This window comes from Hemicordylus capensis, chromosome 3 (assembly GCF_027244095.1).
Source record: "Hemicordylus capensis ecotype Gifberg chromosome 3, rHemCap1.1.pri, whole genome shotgun sequence".
Lineage (NCBI taxonomy): Eukaryota > Metazoa > Chordata > Lepidosauria > Squamata > Cordylidae > Hemicordylus > Hemicordylus capensis.
In genome coordinates this window covers 164,668,080-164,684,371 of record NC_069659.1, presented here as the reverse complement: position 1 = coordinate 164,684,371, position 16,292 = coordinate 164,668,080, and the positions used below count along the sequence as shown (strand labels likewise).

The following is a 16,292-nucleotide window of genomic DNA, read 5'->3' as shown; positions in this document are numbered from 1 at the left end:
GAGACATTATGCTGAGCTGAATAGGACAATTGCTCTCCTCCTGCTGAATATGAGACAGCTACCACTTTAAAAGGTGCTTCTTTGCCCATTTACCAGGGCAAAGAGGGGTTGGGGTTATAAACAAGGTGGAATACCATATGAAACAGATAAATAGGCTTTTAAAATTGCATATAATTCTTTAAAATTCCAACACGGTCTATGCAATTTATTTAGAGGCTGTTATTACAGTCAAGAACCTTTTTCTTCTTTTGCGGACCAGAGTAACTGCTTTTGTGGAAAGACCACTTGAGAATACAGTTGCCAACTGACCAGCAAATGATTGGCTTGATGTGCTCTTGTGCCTTTAATAGGAGCTTGAGCTGCAGAAATGGGTGGAGCTTTTTCACCGCATGGAGATAAGACAACTTGCTAATGTTGGCAGGTCAAGCTGCTATTAGAGAGACAGGATAAAAAAGGGTGGCAACCCTAAATTGTTGTTAAACTCTTTGCTGTAGTCTAGTTCTGCACAATTTGTACTCTCCTGAGCTAAACATGGCACTCCAGCAATATATGTCAGCTTTCCAAGGGCTCCGGAAATGTCTTATTTTTGTTGCATGTCTGGAATTTGGAGAGACATTGGCCTGTTGAGGACCTGGCCAGCCACAATACATGGCTGGTAAGCTGAGTTCAAGTTTTTTAGGCCTGCTATTGACTTTTTCCAGAAAGAAAGCTGGGTCTTTCTGCAGGGTACTCTTACACCAGAGTTGTCTAGATCAGGGTTTCTCAACGTGTGGGTCCCCAGATTTTATCGGACTTTATTTCCCATAATCCCCAGCCCCAGTGGCCTTTGTTTGGGAATTATGGGAGCTGAAGTCCAATTACATCTGGGGACCCACACATTGAGAATCCCTGGTCTAGATGAGGATATTTTGCCAAACATGAGGAACGGTCAGTGTGGGCAGCAGAGGGCCCTGCTCTGATCTGCCAGACTGATTCTGTGCAGTGGTGGTGTTTTCTAGAGTGTAGCCTGCCAACAGAGTGGTAGTATCTTGTATGAGGCAGCCTGAAGGCTCATGTGCGTTGAGGCAGTTGTGCTTGCATATCAGGGCTTGAATTAGGGTTAGGGTAACATAGGGAGCTCTTAATGAAATCTTCAAGGACATCTAGGGAGGAAGATCTAGGGGAACTCTTAATACAATGTAATAAATGAATAAATACATACATAAAATAAAATAAAATAAAAAGCTTTCTAGACAGAACCTAAGGGGTGTGTGTGTGTCATAAAAAGGACAAGGGGGCTAGCCCCTCCCCCAGCCTCCGACAAGCACTGTTGCATGTTAACCATTTACAACATAATACAGTATTTGATGTGAAGGGTTGCATCTGTGAAGACACACCAGCCCATTCTGTGCATTTAACAGGTTTGTGTGATGACAGACCAGTGCAAACCTAGCAAATGGCTCACTGTTCCAGATATAATGACAGCGTCCAGCACATTGGCATTCAGAGTCTGTGCAATGGCATATGTTGTCATGTCATGCTCTGTAGTTATTTGCAGTTACCTCTTATTTGCCAGCAACCCTATCCTGCTCTCTCATTTGCCAGCACAAATATTCATAGAATCAGGCCTTAAATTAGGCACTTAATTACAAAATAATAATTTGGGGTGTGACAAATATAGCCACTTGCTTCAAAAATGCTCAGTTTTTTCATTTTTCATCATTTCAAAACAGAGAGCGCTGAGTAGTTTGGGGTCAACAGGACTCCCTAGGACAGATTCCTAAAAAGAGCATGCACCTGCTCACATGCATCTCCTGTCAGCCTTGCCCTTCTCTCTCTTCCTTTCTCCCCAGGGTGCTTTCCATATTGCCCGTTACCACAGTGTCACAACGTATCCCTGAAGTGTACTTCTGCACTGCCAGCACTGTCCCTGCGCTATAAGCAAGATGCCGTTCACATTTCCAATGCCTTCTTTTGGATTTTGTTGCTGCGTTGTAGCTCTATAACGTCACATACACGTTGCAGAAAAATAGCTGTATTTCCCCGTTGTAGCTTACAACGGATTTCAACTGCGGTTTGAATTCAGCACACAAAATGTTGCAGTTTACACCACTTTTTGCGTTTGAAGGCTCGCTATCTGGAAACCACCCAGAATTCTTTGTTTCATCTAAATTTAGATAGTAAGGACTGGGGTTTTATTTTGCTTTGGATACTCTGTAAAGTGCCATGTTCACCAATGATGGTGTGTACACACACACACACACACACACACACCCCTACCCTTTTACTGATGCTCCTATCAGATGGAGGGTTTTTCCCCTTTCTAACCTTAATTCTTCTTGTACTATCATCTTCCCAGGCCCTGGCCGTCCCTTCACAGCAATAGACTTCTCACATCAAGGACCTGCCTTTGTTTCTTGGCATAGGTACCACTTGCTGCTGCTGGAAAGGGATCTGCAGGTTAGCTAAAACACTTTCCTGTAGATGCTTGAAAGATCTATGTGGGGGCACTTGCCACTTCCCACATTACCATAAGGCATGGATTCTGAGCCTGGTGAGCTTGGGCCCACGACCTTCCTGTGTTTCTGTTTTGGTTTTGTTATCCCATTACTTCACAGCTGATGGACATTATTCATGAGAGCAGATAAGAAAATGGAAATTGAAATGTATCCGTTCTTGAGCTACTTCTGGACTTTTCAGCCCCCCCCCCCAGTGCCAATTGTTCCTTTGTGGAGGGAAGAGTTCTGTTTTGATATGATTGGTTATTTGGTGGCCAGTCAATAGAGGGTTTTTTAAGGCAGATAGCAAGTCTGCCCCAGAGGTATCCTTAATTAGGCCACAGCAGGAGTATAGCTACAAATGAACAAGGTGGGGGGACAACCATCCCTGGGCCCCTGAGTGACAGCTCACTCTTTGCTCTTCCCCTTGCCCCTCTCTGAAGAAGAAAGCAGGGAAGCAGAGGGGCCCATCTTCACCTTTGTCCCATCTTCACCTTTTGTCCCAGGGCCCACTCCAACTTTGCTGTGCCCCTGGGCACAGGTATATTGGCACTGGAGGACAGAGTGGTAGGAAATTGATTCATGTAATATATAGCTTTGAAAGGCATTACAAAAAGGTTGTTTATTTATCATATTTTTATACCGCCTGATATGTACAACTCTAGGTAGTGTACAAAAATTAAAACAACATAAAAAGCAAAAACAGATTAAAAACCCATAAAACACAATTGAAACACCCATAAAACAAGTTGTTAAAGGAAATTATTAAAATTAATTCCCATTAAAAGCCTGTGAGAACAGGTGCGTCTTGAGGGTCTTCCTGAAAACAGGGAAGGAGATGCGCTTTTTTCAATAGGCAGCATATTCCAAAAAGCCCTGGGGCAGCCACAGAGAAAGCCCAGTCCTGAGTCACCACCAAATGAGCCGGCAACAACCTTAACCAGACCTCTCCAGAAGATCATAGTAGGTGGCAGGGTTCATGACAAAGAAGATGCTCTCTTAAATACTCTGAGCCCAAGCTGTGAAGGGATTGGGTGTTGTTGAGTTGTGATTACAGGTTAATATGTGGGTGTTGTTGAGTTGTGGAAAAAGTATAAACAAATACTGATTCCTGCATAACTGTGAAGAACAATGCAAAGATATTTCATCTCTCACCCTCTCCCACCCCTCCCCTCTCTCTTTTTCTTGCCCCATCCTGTTCAGCGGATGATTGGCAATGAGTCCTTTGCACTGCCTTTCTGGAATTTTGCTACAGGCAGAAATGAGTGTGATGTTTGTACTGACCCACTTCTTGGAGGATCAAGACTGGATGATCCAGATCTAATAAGTCGGAATTCAAGATTTTCACAATGGGAGATAGTATGCAATAGGTAACAAACCTTTGAGGATGCTGAGATATTAGGAATAACAAGCCAGCTTCTTAACTACTTTTTTTCTAGGTCTGTCAACTGAGCAGGTGATTTTTTTTTTGGTTGATTAATTGTCTGCATTTTAATTGATTATTCAGTTAATTCATTGAAAATGTGAATGTGAACGTGTTTATTATCAAAATCCCAATATAATTGTCTTTTTAAAATTCTGAAATATTGGTAGACAACTTACAATTTTAATAAGCAAAAAGTCCCACTAATTGTTAGAAGGTAAATCTGTTTTTAATATTTCAGGCACAGTACACCCATCCCATACACACACACACACACACACACACACACCCCTACCTCCCAGGACTGCACTGGAGGGAGAGAATCCTCAGAGGAGGTCTTTAACTCTCCTTGTGTGTGTGCCTATGGGTCCTTCCAGACTGCAAAAAAAATTGTGCGACTTGAAGATCTTACCCACAAGTTGGAAGCGGGCATTTACTCCGCCTCCAGTTATTCCTGCATACTTGCATCTTCTTTCCAGTGTGAGCTCATGGGCTAATCACACAGCCAGCTGGGACTTTGTGCAATTTTGCAGCACTGTCTGTGGGCAATCCTTGATGGAAATTAAAGTATGTTTAAAGTAGTTTCAAAAGAGAATTTTCATTATGGGTTACCTGCAAAATGGCCAGAAGGTGGCACTGTGAAACTGCTTGAGGCCCCTGCTGACTGTGTGGCCCTGCTGGTTCACATAGCCGTAGAGATGTACAATTTCTGGAAAATTTGAAGTCATGAAAACACCCATCCCCCACCCTGGTTTTTTTTTGGGGGGGGTGGAAATTGGGGGGGGGGAATATTGAACTATATACAATACTTTTTTCCTAGCGCCCTTTACTGGTCTAAAGTCATATTGTTTCTTTAAGAGCATTTATTATGTGTAACCTGCTTTGCTCATAACAGTGATCATATTTGGTAAATTACATTTAGGAGTATTGTATCACGAGGCAGTGCTTCTTCAGATCCTCCACTTTTTGTCATCTTAATGACTTATGAAAACTGGATTGCCTCTATTGAGACAAGCCTCTCTACTTTTCCACATGTTCCTTTATTTCCTGATATTTATTTATTTATTTATTTATTCATTAAACTTCTATACCGCCCAAACTTTTGTCTCTGGGTGGTTAACATAAAAACAATTAAAACACATATAAAAGTTAAAACAATGCAACAATTTAAAGATATGGTATCTTTCCAAACATAGAACAGTTTCTTTCACATGCTGTGTAGAAGATGGAGGAATCTGAAGCAAGCGAGAAGCTTGGGAGAATAAAAGCCAGAACACCTTTCCTTATCTGTATACTTCAGATAGGTAGATTCTACACTTCGCTCCCTCAGAACATTAGTGCATCTGCTACTCAAGCATCACTGATTAAAATTTGCCTCAATGACTAATAAATGAACACCTTAGTTAACTATCTGATTAAACCAATTAAAACTTATAGCACGATCTTTTGCACTTTTAAAAACCAATGGCAATGATCCTTAGCCCCAAACCAAGCCTGACGTTCAATGTCATTTTGTTTTTCTCTAAGTTTGGATGATTATAACCGTCTGGTTACATTGTGCAACGGGACCAATGAAGGGCTCCTCCGGAGGAGCCCATTTCGCAAAGCTGGGGATCGGCTGCCAGACATGGAAGATGTTCGGAATTGTCTTTCACTTAAAGATTTCGACAAGCCTCCCTTCTTTCGGAATTCTAGTTTTAGCTTCAGGTCAGTTCTTTGAATTCTGTAGGAGGTTTTGCTTAACAACATGTTCTTTCAGAATACTGTAGCAGTTCCCTTGATGGTAATCCATTTCCTTGCTTACCACAGGAATGCTTTGGAAGGATTCGATAAACCAGATGGAACCTTGGACTTGCCAGTCATGAATCTCCACAACTTGGTTCATTCTGTCCTGAACGGAACCAGCGCCTCCCCTCATTCTGCAGCTAATGATCCTATATTTGTGGTAAAGTCACTTTTCTTCTCCCAGCTTCATTAAAGTGCTTGTAACCAAGCATGCCTAGAAGGAAACAGTTCTTAATAGAATTACTGCTCCAGTTCTACATATGGGGGAAAAAAAAGTCTCCTCTTGATTATACAGTGCCCACACTAATGCTTTTCACCAAGGAGGAAGGAATGTTTCCATTTATTGTGCAGGGTGCAGCCAGAAACCCATATTTCTGGACAAATAGTTCCTGCTAGAAAGAGAGGGGTATCCTAATCTGATGTACTGTGTGGGCTTGTTCTGTGTTGCCAACTTACCAATGTTACCAGTTTCCCATTGCTGCATCCCGTACAGCTCTGATATCAAGTGTATACAGAAAAAAACAGATGGGTTGGGCAGATAATACTGATATATAGGAAATCAGGTCATTCACACATCCATTGTGATGATTTCCTGTATTGGAGTGTGTGGACATTACACATGATACTGGAGTGTGTGAGTGCAGCCACATGGAACTGGCAGCTGTAGAATCCAGAGGAAAGAGTTGTGGCACACAAGGACAAAGAAGTAGAGTAGATTATTAGAGTAGAATATTAATTAGAGTAGAATATTAATGGTTTAATGAAATAGATATTATTTACAGGGCGGCAAGTGCAGATTGCTGCTGGTTGTTTGTTAGACCCACCTCTTCTCCAGGACTGGACTAAAAGTATCTAAAGCACCATTCAAAAGCTGGCTTGGTTCAAGGAATGGGTTAACCAAACACACCTCAGCAACTATGCCACCCTGGTATCGAAAACGAAGGACCATCGTGCTTTGCATCATGCCTGCTCTGTGGAAGTGCTAGAGGTTTTCAAAGGATATTGCTGCTGTTTACTGCCTGTACAAACAAGTTTTGCTATTGCTGTAAACATCTATGTGAATGGTTGAGCTTGTAGGAGCTCCTCAGGGGCCTGAAGAGTCTTAGGCCCAGATGCACCAGTAACCTCACACAAGTTCTTTCACCAATATACTATTTTCTGACCTGGGTCTTTCCCAGTGAGTTTTAAGCAGGGGTACCTCCATGAAGAGAAGAACTGAGGTGAAGGCCTCAGGAAGTGAATGTGCTGTGGGGTGGTGAATGTGGGCAACTGGCCATGCCCCCTGCCACCGGAATCATCCCTCCTGCTGCCTGCTGCCACCTCTCCTCATCTCTGCTGCCACACCACCTTTCCTGCCACCTCTTACCCCACGGCTCCTCTTTTGGGGGGCACTCTGCCTGCCCCACCCTCTGGGTGTCATGCAGGGCTGATGGAGGCAGTAGTGCACAGGCCAGAGAGCTTGCAAGCCAGTTCCTGCTACTCAAGCAGTAATGCCACTGATGCTCACAGAACGGATGGACCCTGGGAGGGCAAAGCCGGATGCTGCTTCAAAGACAGGACAGCAGTGGCAGCGATGGTGGTAGCAGCAGTGTATGGGCGAGCAAGCAGAGCACACCCTGCGAAGGGGAGGCACCAAGGAAAAAGGCCTGTCAGAAGCAGGCCAGAGGATGGTTTGGATGGAGCATGCCCAAGAAGGAGAGGAGAGAGGCACAAAGGTGATGCAATAGTGGAGAGAAAAGGGGGGGGGTAGCAATGGGTTCTGTCCCGGGGGTGGAGCTGGGGGTGGGATGGGATGACAACATGGGGGATGTCAACACTTTGCTTTAGGTATCAGCTTTGATTGAGCCACCACTGGTTGTATGTAATAAATAGTCAAATTATTGGAAGAAGCACATGGTGTGTGCTGCTGTTCTCACATATCCAGTACGTGCTTCCAGTTTGTGAAAAACATTCTGTGTTGCAAACTATTAAGGATGGACGTTGATTCGGTAAAGCATCCCATTAGTTAGATAGCTGACCATTGTACAATCTACAGATGCCACACTATATATGTAGGCACAACCCTCTATATAACTTTTCCAAATAGCAAGGTGAGTAGGAGGGCTTATTTCCCCAGATGAGGGCAGTTGTTGTCCAGGCTGCTAGGAATAGTTTGCCAATCTACTTTCCATAGCACAAGTCACTGTTTGAGGCATTTTATTTGAAGCAGATTAGGTTGTGCACTGTCATGATTGACAAGAATTCCACATCTCTCTCTCTCTCTCTCTCTGTCTCTTTCTGAGACCCTTTTTGTACTCTTTGTCATAATAGCCCCTTAGGAAGAGTCTCTGGCCACCTTAGCAGATAACGCCAAACCGGAGGTGAACAAGCCAGACATTCGATTTCATGGTCAGCTGAATGTGTGAAATTGCAGTCTCGTCACCAAACCAACCCGAGGTTTCCATCCCCAAACCATAATCTGAACCTTCAGTTAGTAGTAGTGAGTTTTGCTGCTTGAACCTCTTTTGCTGCTTGAACCTCAGGTTTGAAAGTGGCATCATGTTATCCAGATCCTACTGCTGTCGTCACCTGGGTTCCATGCTGTGGCTGCTCCCAAAATTGTAGAGAGGATGGCTCAGAGCAGCCCAGAAACATGCTCTGTGCATGTCCCACTTTTCGCTGGCCACCTCTCTGATCAGTTGTCCTTCCCTGCACAGTCCCCGGACTCCTCCTGCTGTTGCCTGGCAACTGGGATGCTGCGTTGTCACATCCCAAGCTTCAATGCATGTAAGGGCAGAGAACTACATTGGGGGGAAGCCTGTTTTCTCAGGGAAGGGTACCCCAGCAGCACCTCTGCTGGTCCCAGTGACTGGTAGAAAGCAGGAGTCAAAGCATTCCCTCTGGCAGTCTGATCACCCCTTAACATATATGCATGGGTTTGGGTTTTTTTTTTGCCCAATACGGCTACCCAGCTTGGCAGAGATCATTGAAAACAGTGGTTCCCCTGACCCAGGATTCCCTGCAGCAGCCAATCTACATTCGCTGCAATGCTGGCCCCAGCCTGGGATTTTTGAATGTGTCCCCGATGTTACCCAACTCTGCCTACCCAGAACCGCCTGGACACATGGAGTGGCTCCTTGGGAGTCTGTAAGGGTTGAGTAGTGAGGGGAAGGTGTTCTTTTATTAACCAGAGATACCAGGGGGACTACATTAGTGGGGCCCCTATAGTTGGATGGCCTACCTCATGAGAGAGTAGTAGTCCAAAGGAGACCCGAAGCTCACTGAGCCTCTGGTCCTCCCCAGAGGCCAAAACCCTAGCCGGCAAGCTGGGATTGGGGGCAGGAGTGTGCTTGGGTGTTCCTGGATTCATGGGCTCACAGATTAACCACAGGTTTATCTACCCGGGGTTTCACGCTATGTCCAAAGATGTCCAAAAGAAAAGAATGGAACAGAGCTGTAGAAGCAAGGGGAGGCTTCGATCATTCAGAGACAGAACTGAGATGCACATGGGAATTTTACAGGAAAAGAGAGCACAATTGGATTCATTGTTTATATTGTCTGTGCACGCATCCTTTGTTGCCCAGAGTCACTTTCCATGACATGCAGAAGAAACCTACAAAGAATGGGAGAAAATCCTCAGAACTGGAAATCTGACAGCACAAGTTGCAGAAGAGTGTTAAATACAGTGGCGAGGACTCTCTGGGGAGTAGCCGCAGAGTCTGCAGAAAGCATCTTTGACAAGGGTGGGAAGAAAAGGCACACTCAGTCAGGGTCTGGGTTCTAGAGGAGCCTGAATGACTCACTTCACTTTCTCATGGTTATCAGCACCCTTTTACATCATCCAACAGAAAACAACTTTTGCACGACTTGAATTTTCGAACTGCACAAATGCTCTTTTAGAACTGCATTTTTTTGTTTTCGGAACTGCATGTTTTGTGTCTGGCTGCGCATTAGAAAAAGCCCGGATGTGCTGCATTGTTAGAGCTAAGCAGGTTTTGCCTTGGCTGGTGTCCATGTAAAATGCTCCAAATTTCATGTAGTAAACATAGCTGTTCAATAAATAATACAAATACTAATTAAAACTGAAAGAAAACTGCCGTAGGCATCTCAGAGCTGGCTTTCTAAAGACTACAGTCTAGGTAAGGTGACACAATAACTTCTACATATTTCTAAATCCCGATGCAAAATGTTCTTGAATGGATATGTTAACCAAGAGCAAACAGACTGTGGCTCCATTAACTTTTACTATTGGAATGTGGTGCTTTCCTGCAGGATCAGAGTACCTCATTCCATGCATGATGCTCCTTTATTTGGCTGAACAAGAAGCTCTTTAAAGCACATAGTCTCTGTTCTGCCAACAAAATTGTGTTTGGTGAAATACATTGTGGAAATCTGCTCTCTTTCAACACCAAAGCAAATTGTGTTCTTTCCCCGGATCCCATAAACTGGTAAACTGGTAAACTAAGCCAGCTTGAGCTACTATAGTTAGTATGGCAACTGTGTGCTCTAACCTCCTTCTTCTTTCACAACTAGAAGCATCTCATACTTGGAGCAATTGGATTTGCTGGTCAATGACCGAGTAAACTTATCTATCTGGAGCCATTGGAGCCGTGCATTGGCGTTATTGGATAACTGAGCATTACCTCTAGTGCAATTGGAGTTCCCTGCGGGCAGAACTAGGAAAGGCTAGGAAATCCCTAATGGGAATATGCATCATAAAAACAACTCCTTTGTGGCTTTGAAGTTGCACTACTTACCGCAGATTCCTAGGCAAGGTCATCATCTGGCTTACTCTTTTGTTGAGCTAGGGAAGCTGATGGCCTGGAGGAGCAGCCAACTCATGCTTTCTTTCATTGCTCAACGGCAGGATGTGTTTAAGTACAACAAACAAGCCAGCTTAAAAATAAAAGGTCTTGTGCATTCTACTCCAGGCAGAATTCAGAAGCAAATGTGTGGTTCTGTCTGTAACAGATGCTAGAATTTTCCAAAATCCCTCACTTTTACCAGAGGTTTGGAAGGTCTCATTGACAACACAGACCTCTTCAACATGCACAGAGGCAAAGCCCGATGCAACAGTGTAGCATTCTGACATGTAGCTGTGCATGCACAGACCCAGTGCTGCACTGGTGAAAGTTCTAGTGCTGCTGGAACTCCTCAGAATCTTCTGGATTCCGATATGCATGCCACTGGAACAAGAGACTATGGAATCGGAAGCAAATCCCCGAATTGAGATTGGAACTTTGGGTTGAAAATCAGACTGCGGAAGCTTTTGCAGAGATGATATGGGAGTAAAGTAAAGTGTGCCGTCAAGTCGATTTTGACTCCTGGCGCCCACAGGACACTGTGGTTGTCTTTGGTAGAATACAGGAGGGGTTTACCATTGCTGCCACCCACGCAGTATGAGATGATGCCTTTCAGCATCTTCCTATATCGCTGCTGCCTGATATAGTACCAGTGGGGATTCAAACCGGCAACCTTCTGCTTGTTAGTCAAGCATTTCCCCTCTGCGCCAGGGTGACATTGATATGGGAAGGTCTACCCCATTTCTACCATATACAAGCTTTTGCTTTCTTGTGACGGCATTACATGGGACTAGCCATGTCACTCCATCATGGAGTAATATGGGAACATAAAATTTGGATTACCAGCTGATTTCAAGGAGCTAGTCATCCCCCCACCCCACCCCCCAGTATCATATCTGCATGATCATATTAATGTGAATGTAAGATCTGTGTGGATTGAATTTCTAGGTCCTTCATTCATTTACTGATGCTATTTTTGATGAATGGATCAAACGATTTCACCCATCTGACAACATGTGGCCTCAGGAGCTGGCACCAATTGGCCACAACCGGATGTACAACATGGTGCCTTTCTTCCCTCCTGTGACCAATGAGGAACTGTTTCTGTCTGCAGAACAACTTGGCTACAGTTATGCCATTGACCTGCCAGGTAACGTATGCAGTTTTTATAAGGCATTTTAACCTGATGTGGGGAAAGAAAGTAGTACATAGTGTGTATTAGTTGCTGCAGTGTTCTTATGGTCTCTGTAGCATACTGTAGTCAAGGAGATTCAGTCTGCAGTTCTGGGCAAGGTTAGGTGCATCTAAGCCCATTGACTTCAATGGGCTTTGGTGGTGCACCTAATTCTGCATAGGACTGGGTTGTAAATAGCACAATCATTTGTACTTCTGAATGGGTCAGGAAGTGATACATGATGACTGCTTGAAAGAATTTTCATTGTGTTATGGTTTTGGGCAGATGGATAGGGAAAGGATTGTACCACTCTTGTCCGGGCATGTTGGTGCAATCCATAGACTTTAAAACAATCTTTCCAAGTCTTCCCTCTTTTTCTTTTCTATTCCTTGTCCTCATGGTGTTGCATAAGATTGATTCATATCAGACAAATGTGATAGCATATTGAAAACTGGAAGTAAAATTTTATACACACACACACACACACACACACACAACCTCAAATTTACTGAGTTCAGGGTAGAGGTGGAGAAGCAACTGAGGTCCATTACAATTTAAGATCTACAAATCTAATTTGAACCCATTTACCCTAAACTAGAGAAAGTTTAATCATACCATAGATTTATCTAGCTAATCTTGGCATAACTGAGCTAAAGGGAAGCATTTGTAAATCCTAATTGTTTGAGTGGGAAGGTGTTAAGCACAAGTTTCGCTTTCTCCTGCAAATGGATGGGATGTTCATGTTCTTAACTTAGGCTGGACTGTGTTTATTTTATGTGTGAGGAACAGTGACTGACATCCTGATGAAATTTGCTCAAGGAAGTCCCATTTAAATTAAAAGGACAAGTTAAGCCTGCCTCATTTGTCCTTTTAATGCCAATGGGACTTCTTGAGTAAACTTCATCAGGATGTCAGCCAGAGTCTCCAGTCCAGAAAGGAACATGGCAAATGTATGAAATGGGACTTCACACTTTTTCTTTTGAACTACAGCTCTCCCATGCTGCAGCAGAAGCTGCTTCTGGTTGTGTGGGTGTGTGTTCTGCTTTTAGGCATCTTTCCCGGAAGCAAGTCCCACTGAGTTCATTGGGACTTCCTCCTAAGCAAGCATGCATAAGATTGCCGACTCCTGCTGCAAACCAAAGGTGCACTCATGACCCAAATGTATGACAGGCCAGAATAGGTGTGAAAAACAATGCTTTGATTGTGTTTATTATTAGGGATGTGCACTAACTGGTTCGGTGCTCCTTTTCTGGAGTGCCAAACCGGTTCGGCAGTCCAGTGCTCGAGCCGGTTCGGGGCGGGGCTTTAAGGGGCAGGGAGGGTGCCCTTACCTGCCCCACGACTTTCCCCCGCCAGCGCTGTCCCCAAAAGTATCGGTGAGGCGCTGCAGCATATGTGCTTATGACATACACACGCCGGCCACTTCCGGCACGACATTCACCAGGGCTGCAAGCAGGCATGCTGCAGCCCCGCACCAATACATTTGGAGGCAGCACTGGCAGTGGGAAAGCGGTAGGGCAGGTAAGGGCACCCTCTCAGCCCCTTAAAGCCCCACTGCCTCTCAGGAGTGCACGGACCAGTTCATGGACATCCCTATTTATTATATGCTACTTTGCACGTTTGTTTGTTTTTAAATAGAAACGTGACCTAAAAATATCACGAATAAATACATGTGAGGATCTGGTGTGGTTATTGTGATAAGCAGACATCTTGGGAGCTCCCTAGTGCACAGGCGTTATCGTACTGTCGGGAGCTCCCTAAGGTATGGCATATGGAGCAGTGCCTTTCCAGTAGCTATTGGCTCTCAAAGGGTTATTTTGTCTTCTGTGGCTTTTCTTTCCAGGACTGATTTGCAGGAGTGAAACTTCCCCGGAGTTATTTATTTATTTTCACATTTATACGTAAAATGTAACTGACATTGTTTTTCTGCCTTTGTAGAGTCTGCTGAAGAGATCCGGGCTTGGGCTCTTATGGTTGGATCAACTATTGGAGGAGCTCTGATAGCTTTAGTAGTGCTGGTTCTTCTGCTTGTTCTCTTCCAGCACAGGAGACACAGGAAAGGATTTGAGCCTCTGATGAATGCAAGATTTAATGCAAAGATGTATACTGAAGAAGGCTAAGGTGGTGGCTGTGTTTTGCCATGCTTGTCTCTGAAAGCTACCTTAAGTAGTTAATTGAGTAGTTCAGTATCAGGTATTGGATAAGCCATGTCCATGACAAGCCAAGCCTTATCAGTTGTTGGACAAGCCATGAGAGTTATCAGTGCCCTGGGCATCCTATAGCTATACAAATTGCTTAAGTGGAGTTAATTTTATTAATAACTTTCCTTTTATTATTTGGGACTACCACACACCACAGATAACATGTCACTTTTTAGGGCAAAGGACAAGTATTGGATACAGATCTGGACCTCCAGGCCTCAAATTACAGGCCCGTAAATCCTTCCACTATGTATGACTGCATGCTTCATACATTCGGAAAGCATCCTCCATGGCTGCCACATATGACTGAATCTTTGTGAACTGCATTTGCCCACTATTGCTTTATGATGGCCTTGAAATCATAGGTTCTTTCAGATGCCACAGATGGAGACTAAGGCTGCTGTCCTATGCTCACAAATGGGGAGATGTGAGAGTTGATGCATACATTCGGAATAATCAGAATAAACTTCTGCTAGGACTGGACCACTTAACCACAGGAAGGGGAGGTGTGCATTCATATATCGGGCAGATTTAAGTTGAAGTCCGTGTGAGATATCAGGGAGCATTCCATACCTTATTTGGGTTTCCCCCGCATTATCTCTGCACTAAAAAGTTCCACTTTTTACAGTGGCTTTTTAGTATACTTTAATATATCCAATATACAGCAGTGTTTATTCTGAGATATATGGAGAACCCATGTTGCTAGAGCACCTTTTCTTAAAGCCTCACTTTAAAAATAAAATAAAAATTAACATTTGCTTGGTGATCTTGCAGAACATCATTCTATGCACCCAGACGGTGCATTTTATTTTCCTCTTTTCATAAAATTTATCTCTCTCTCTCTCTTTTTTTTTTTTTTGAAAAGCTTCCTGACTCTGTTTGACTCCCAGTGGTACTTTATTGTGAACATAAGAACATAAATAGGCTTTTAAAAAAAGCTTCACTTTTTTCTATTTACTTTTAAAAACATTTGCTTGGTGATATTGCAGAACATCATATGTACCCACACCCACATGGGGCAGGTGCATATGATGTTTCACAAGATCACCAAGCAAATGCTTATTATTGTTGTTGTTTAAAAAAGCAAAAAGCAATGCTGCAAGAAAGCCTATTTATGTTCATCATAAAGTACCATTGGGAGTAGTACATCCTACACGGGCTTGAACGGTATATGGTATGAACGGTGCATGGAAAAAAATTGGGAAGAACTGATAGGAACCCTATTAAAGCATCCCTATTTGAACAGCCCCCAAGTTTCTTTGAATTATCACTTATATGCAGTTAACTATTACCTCATAATTTGCTTTACTTTACCCCACTTAATTCCACTGCTAAGCCCACCTTCTAGGAAAGGCCCTCGGGGTGTGTGTGTGTTCATTTTTAAATGCTACCTTGTGTTCAGTCAGTCAACCAACCAACCAACCAACCAACCACTCTTTGACATTTTGATTTAGTCAGATTTTTTGTTAGACTTTCTGTTTCTTTAGTGTGTGCTTTGTATATCCCTGAAACTGTTCTTCTATTGTTTAACTGCAATGCAATTAAGCTAAGAAACACTAACCTATGCCTGTCCAGCCAGGGTGTTGCAAAACACTCTGTAAGCTTTTAAAGGTGCTTTTGTATTTTCTTACATACCTGTTCCTTGCAATGGGGTAGCCACGATTTTTAAAGTGTGCCACCTCAACATCATCCGGGGTGCTTTTTGAAGTATTCTTGTAACCTACTGAGTATTTTTACCTGTAATTAAAAGCTGAGAGAGCCTCAGACAGAAGCAGTCTGTAGCATTTGAATAAAACTCCCCCCCCCCGTTCTTTTATTCTACAAGCCTCTCTGAATGGGGTTTTTAACTGAGGAGAAAATTGGGGCTGGGAGGGGGGGTCTTACTCAGGTGCAAGCACATTCTCAGACACTCAGCAACTACCAGTTTTCTCACCACGTGTAAGCTTGCAGGTGGAGGATTTTTGTGTACTTTTCCAATAGCAAGAGAAAAAGAGTTTCCCTCGGATTTTACCCCATGCCCAGGGAGGGTCAAGCTCCCCCTATTGTGCACGCAAAACGTGCGCCCCCCGCACCCCAAGCCATGCCCTTTGTGTCTGAAGTCAGATGCAAGGGGTGGGGCAATAAGCATCTTGCCGCTAACCCCACCCTGCCCACCCGCTGCCTCTTCACTGGCCCCTCCACTTCTTAGCTTGGCCTCTGGGGGGTGGGGGTGATCAGAGTGGGGCAGGCCACCCCCCATGGCAGTGGTGGGCAGGCCACCTCCCATGGCAGCGGTGGGCACGGGGGTGGGAGCGGGCCTCTCTCCTCTGGCCAAACTGCAGACCTGCGCAGTTCGACTATGGTGGACGTTGCATGCCTGTGATGTCACAGGCATGTGATGTCCACCACATTCGAACAGTGCAGGTGCACAGTTCGGCTAGAGAAGAGAGGCCCACCACCACCGTGCCCGCT

General features: G+C 44.2%; 1 protein-coding gene across 1 annotated transcript in view; it reads left to right on the top strand.

The window, feature by feature from the left end:
* The window catches only part of DCT (dopachrome tautomerase), a 32,671-nt gene extending 18,911 nt beyond the window's left edge, over nt 1-13,760 (top strand). The window contains exons 4-9 of the mRNA XM_053308937.1: nt 2,339-2,439; nt 3,681-3,847; nt 5,428-5,607; nt 5,710-5,845; nt 11,415-11,616; nt 13,579-13,760. Of these exons, the coding sequence (XP_053164912.1) occupies nt 2,339-2,439; nt 3,681-3,847; nt 5,428-5,607; nt 5,710-5,845; nt 11,415-11,616; nt 13,579-13,760 (968 nt within the window). The remainder of the gene's footprint in view (nt 1-2,338; nt 2,440-3,680; nt 3,848-5,427; nt 5,608-5,709; nt 5,846-11,414; nt 11,617-13,578) is intronic.
* The last annotated feature ends 2,532 nt before the right edge of the window (nt 13,761-16,292 follow it).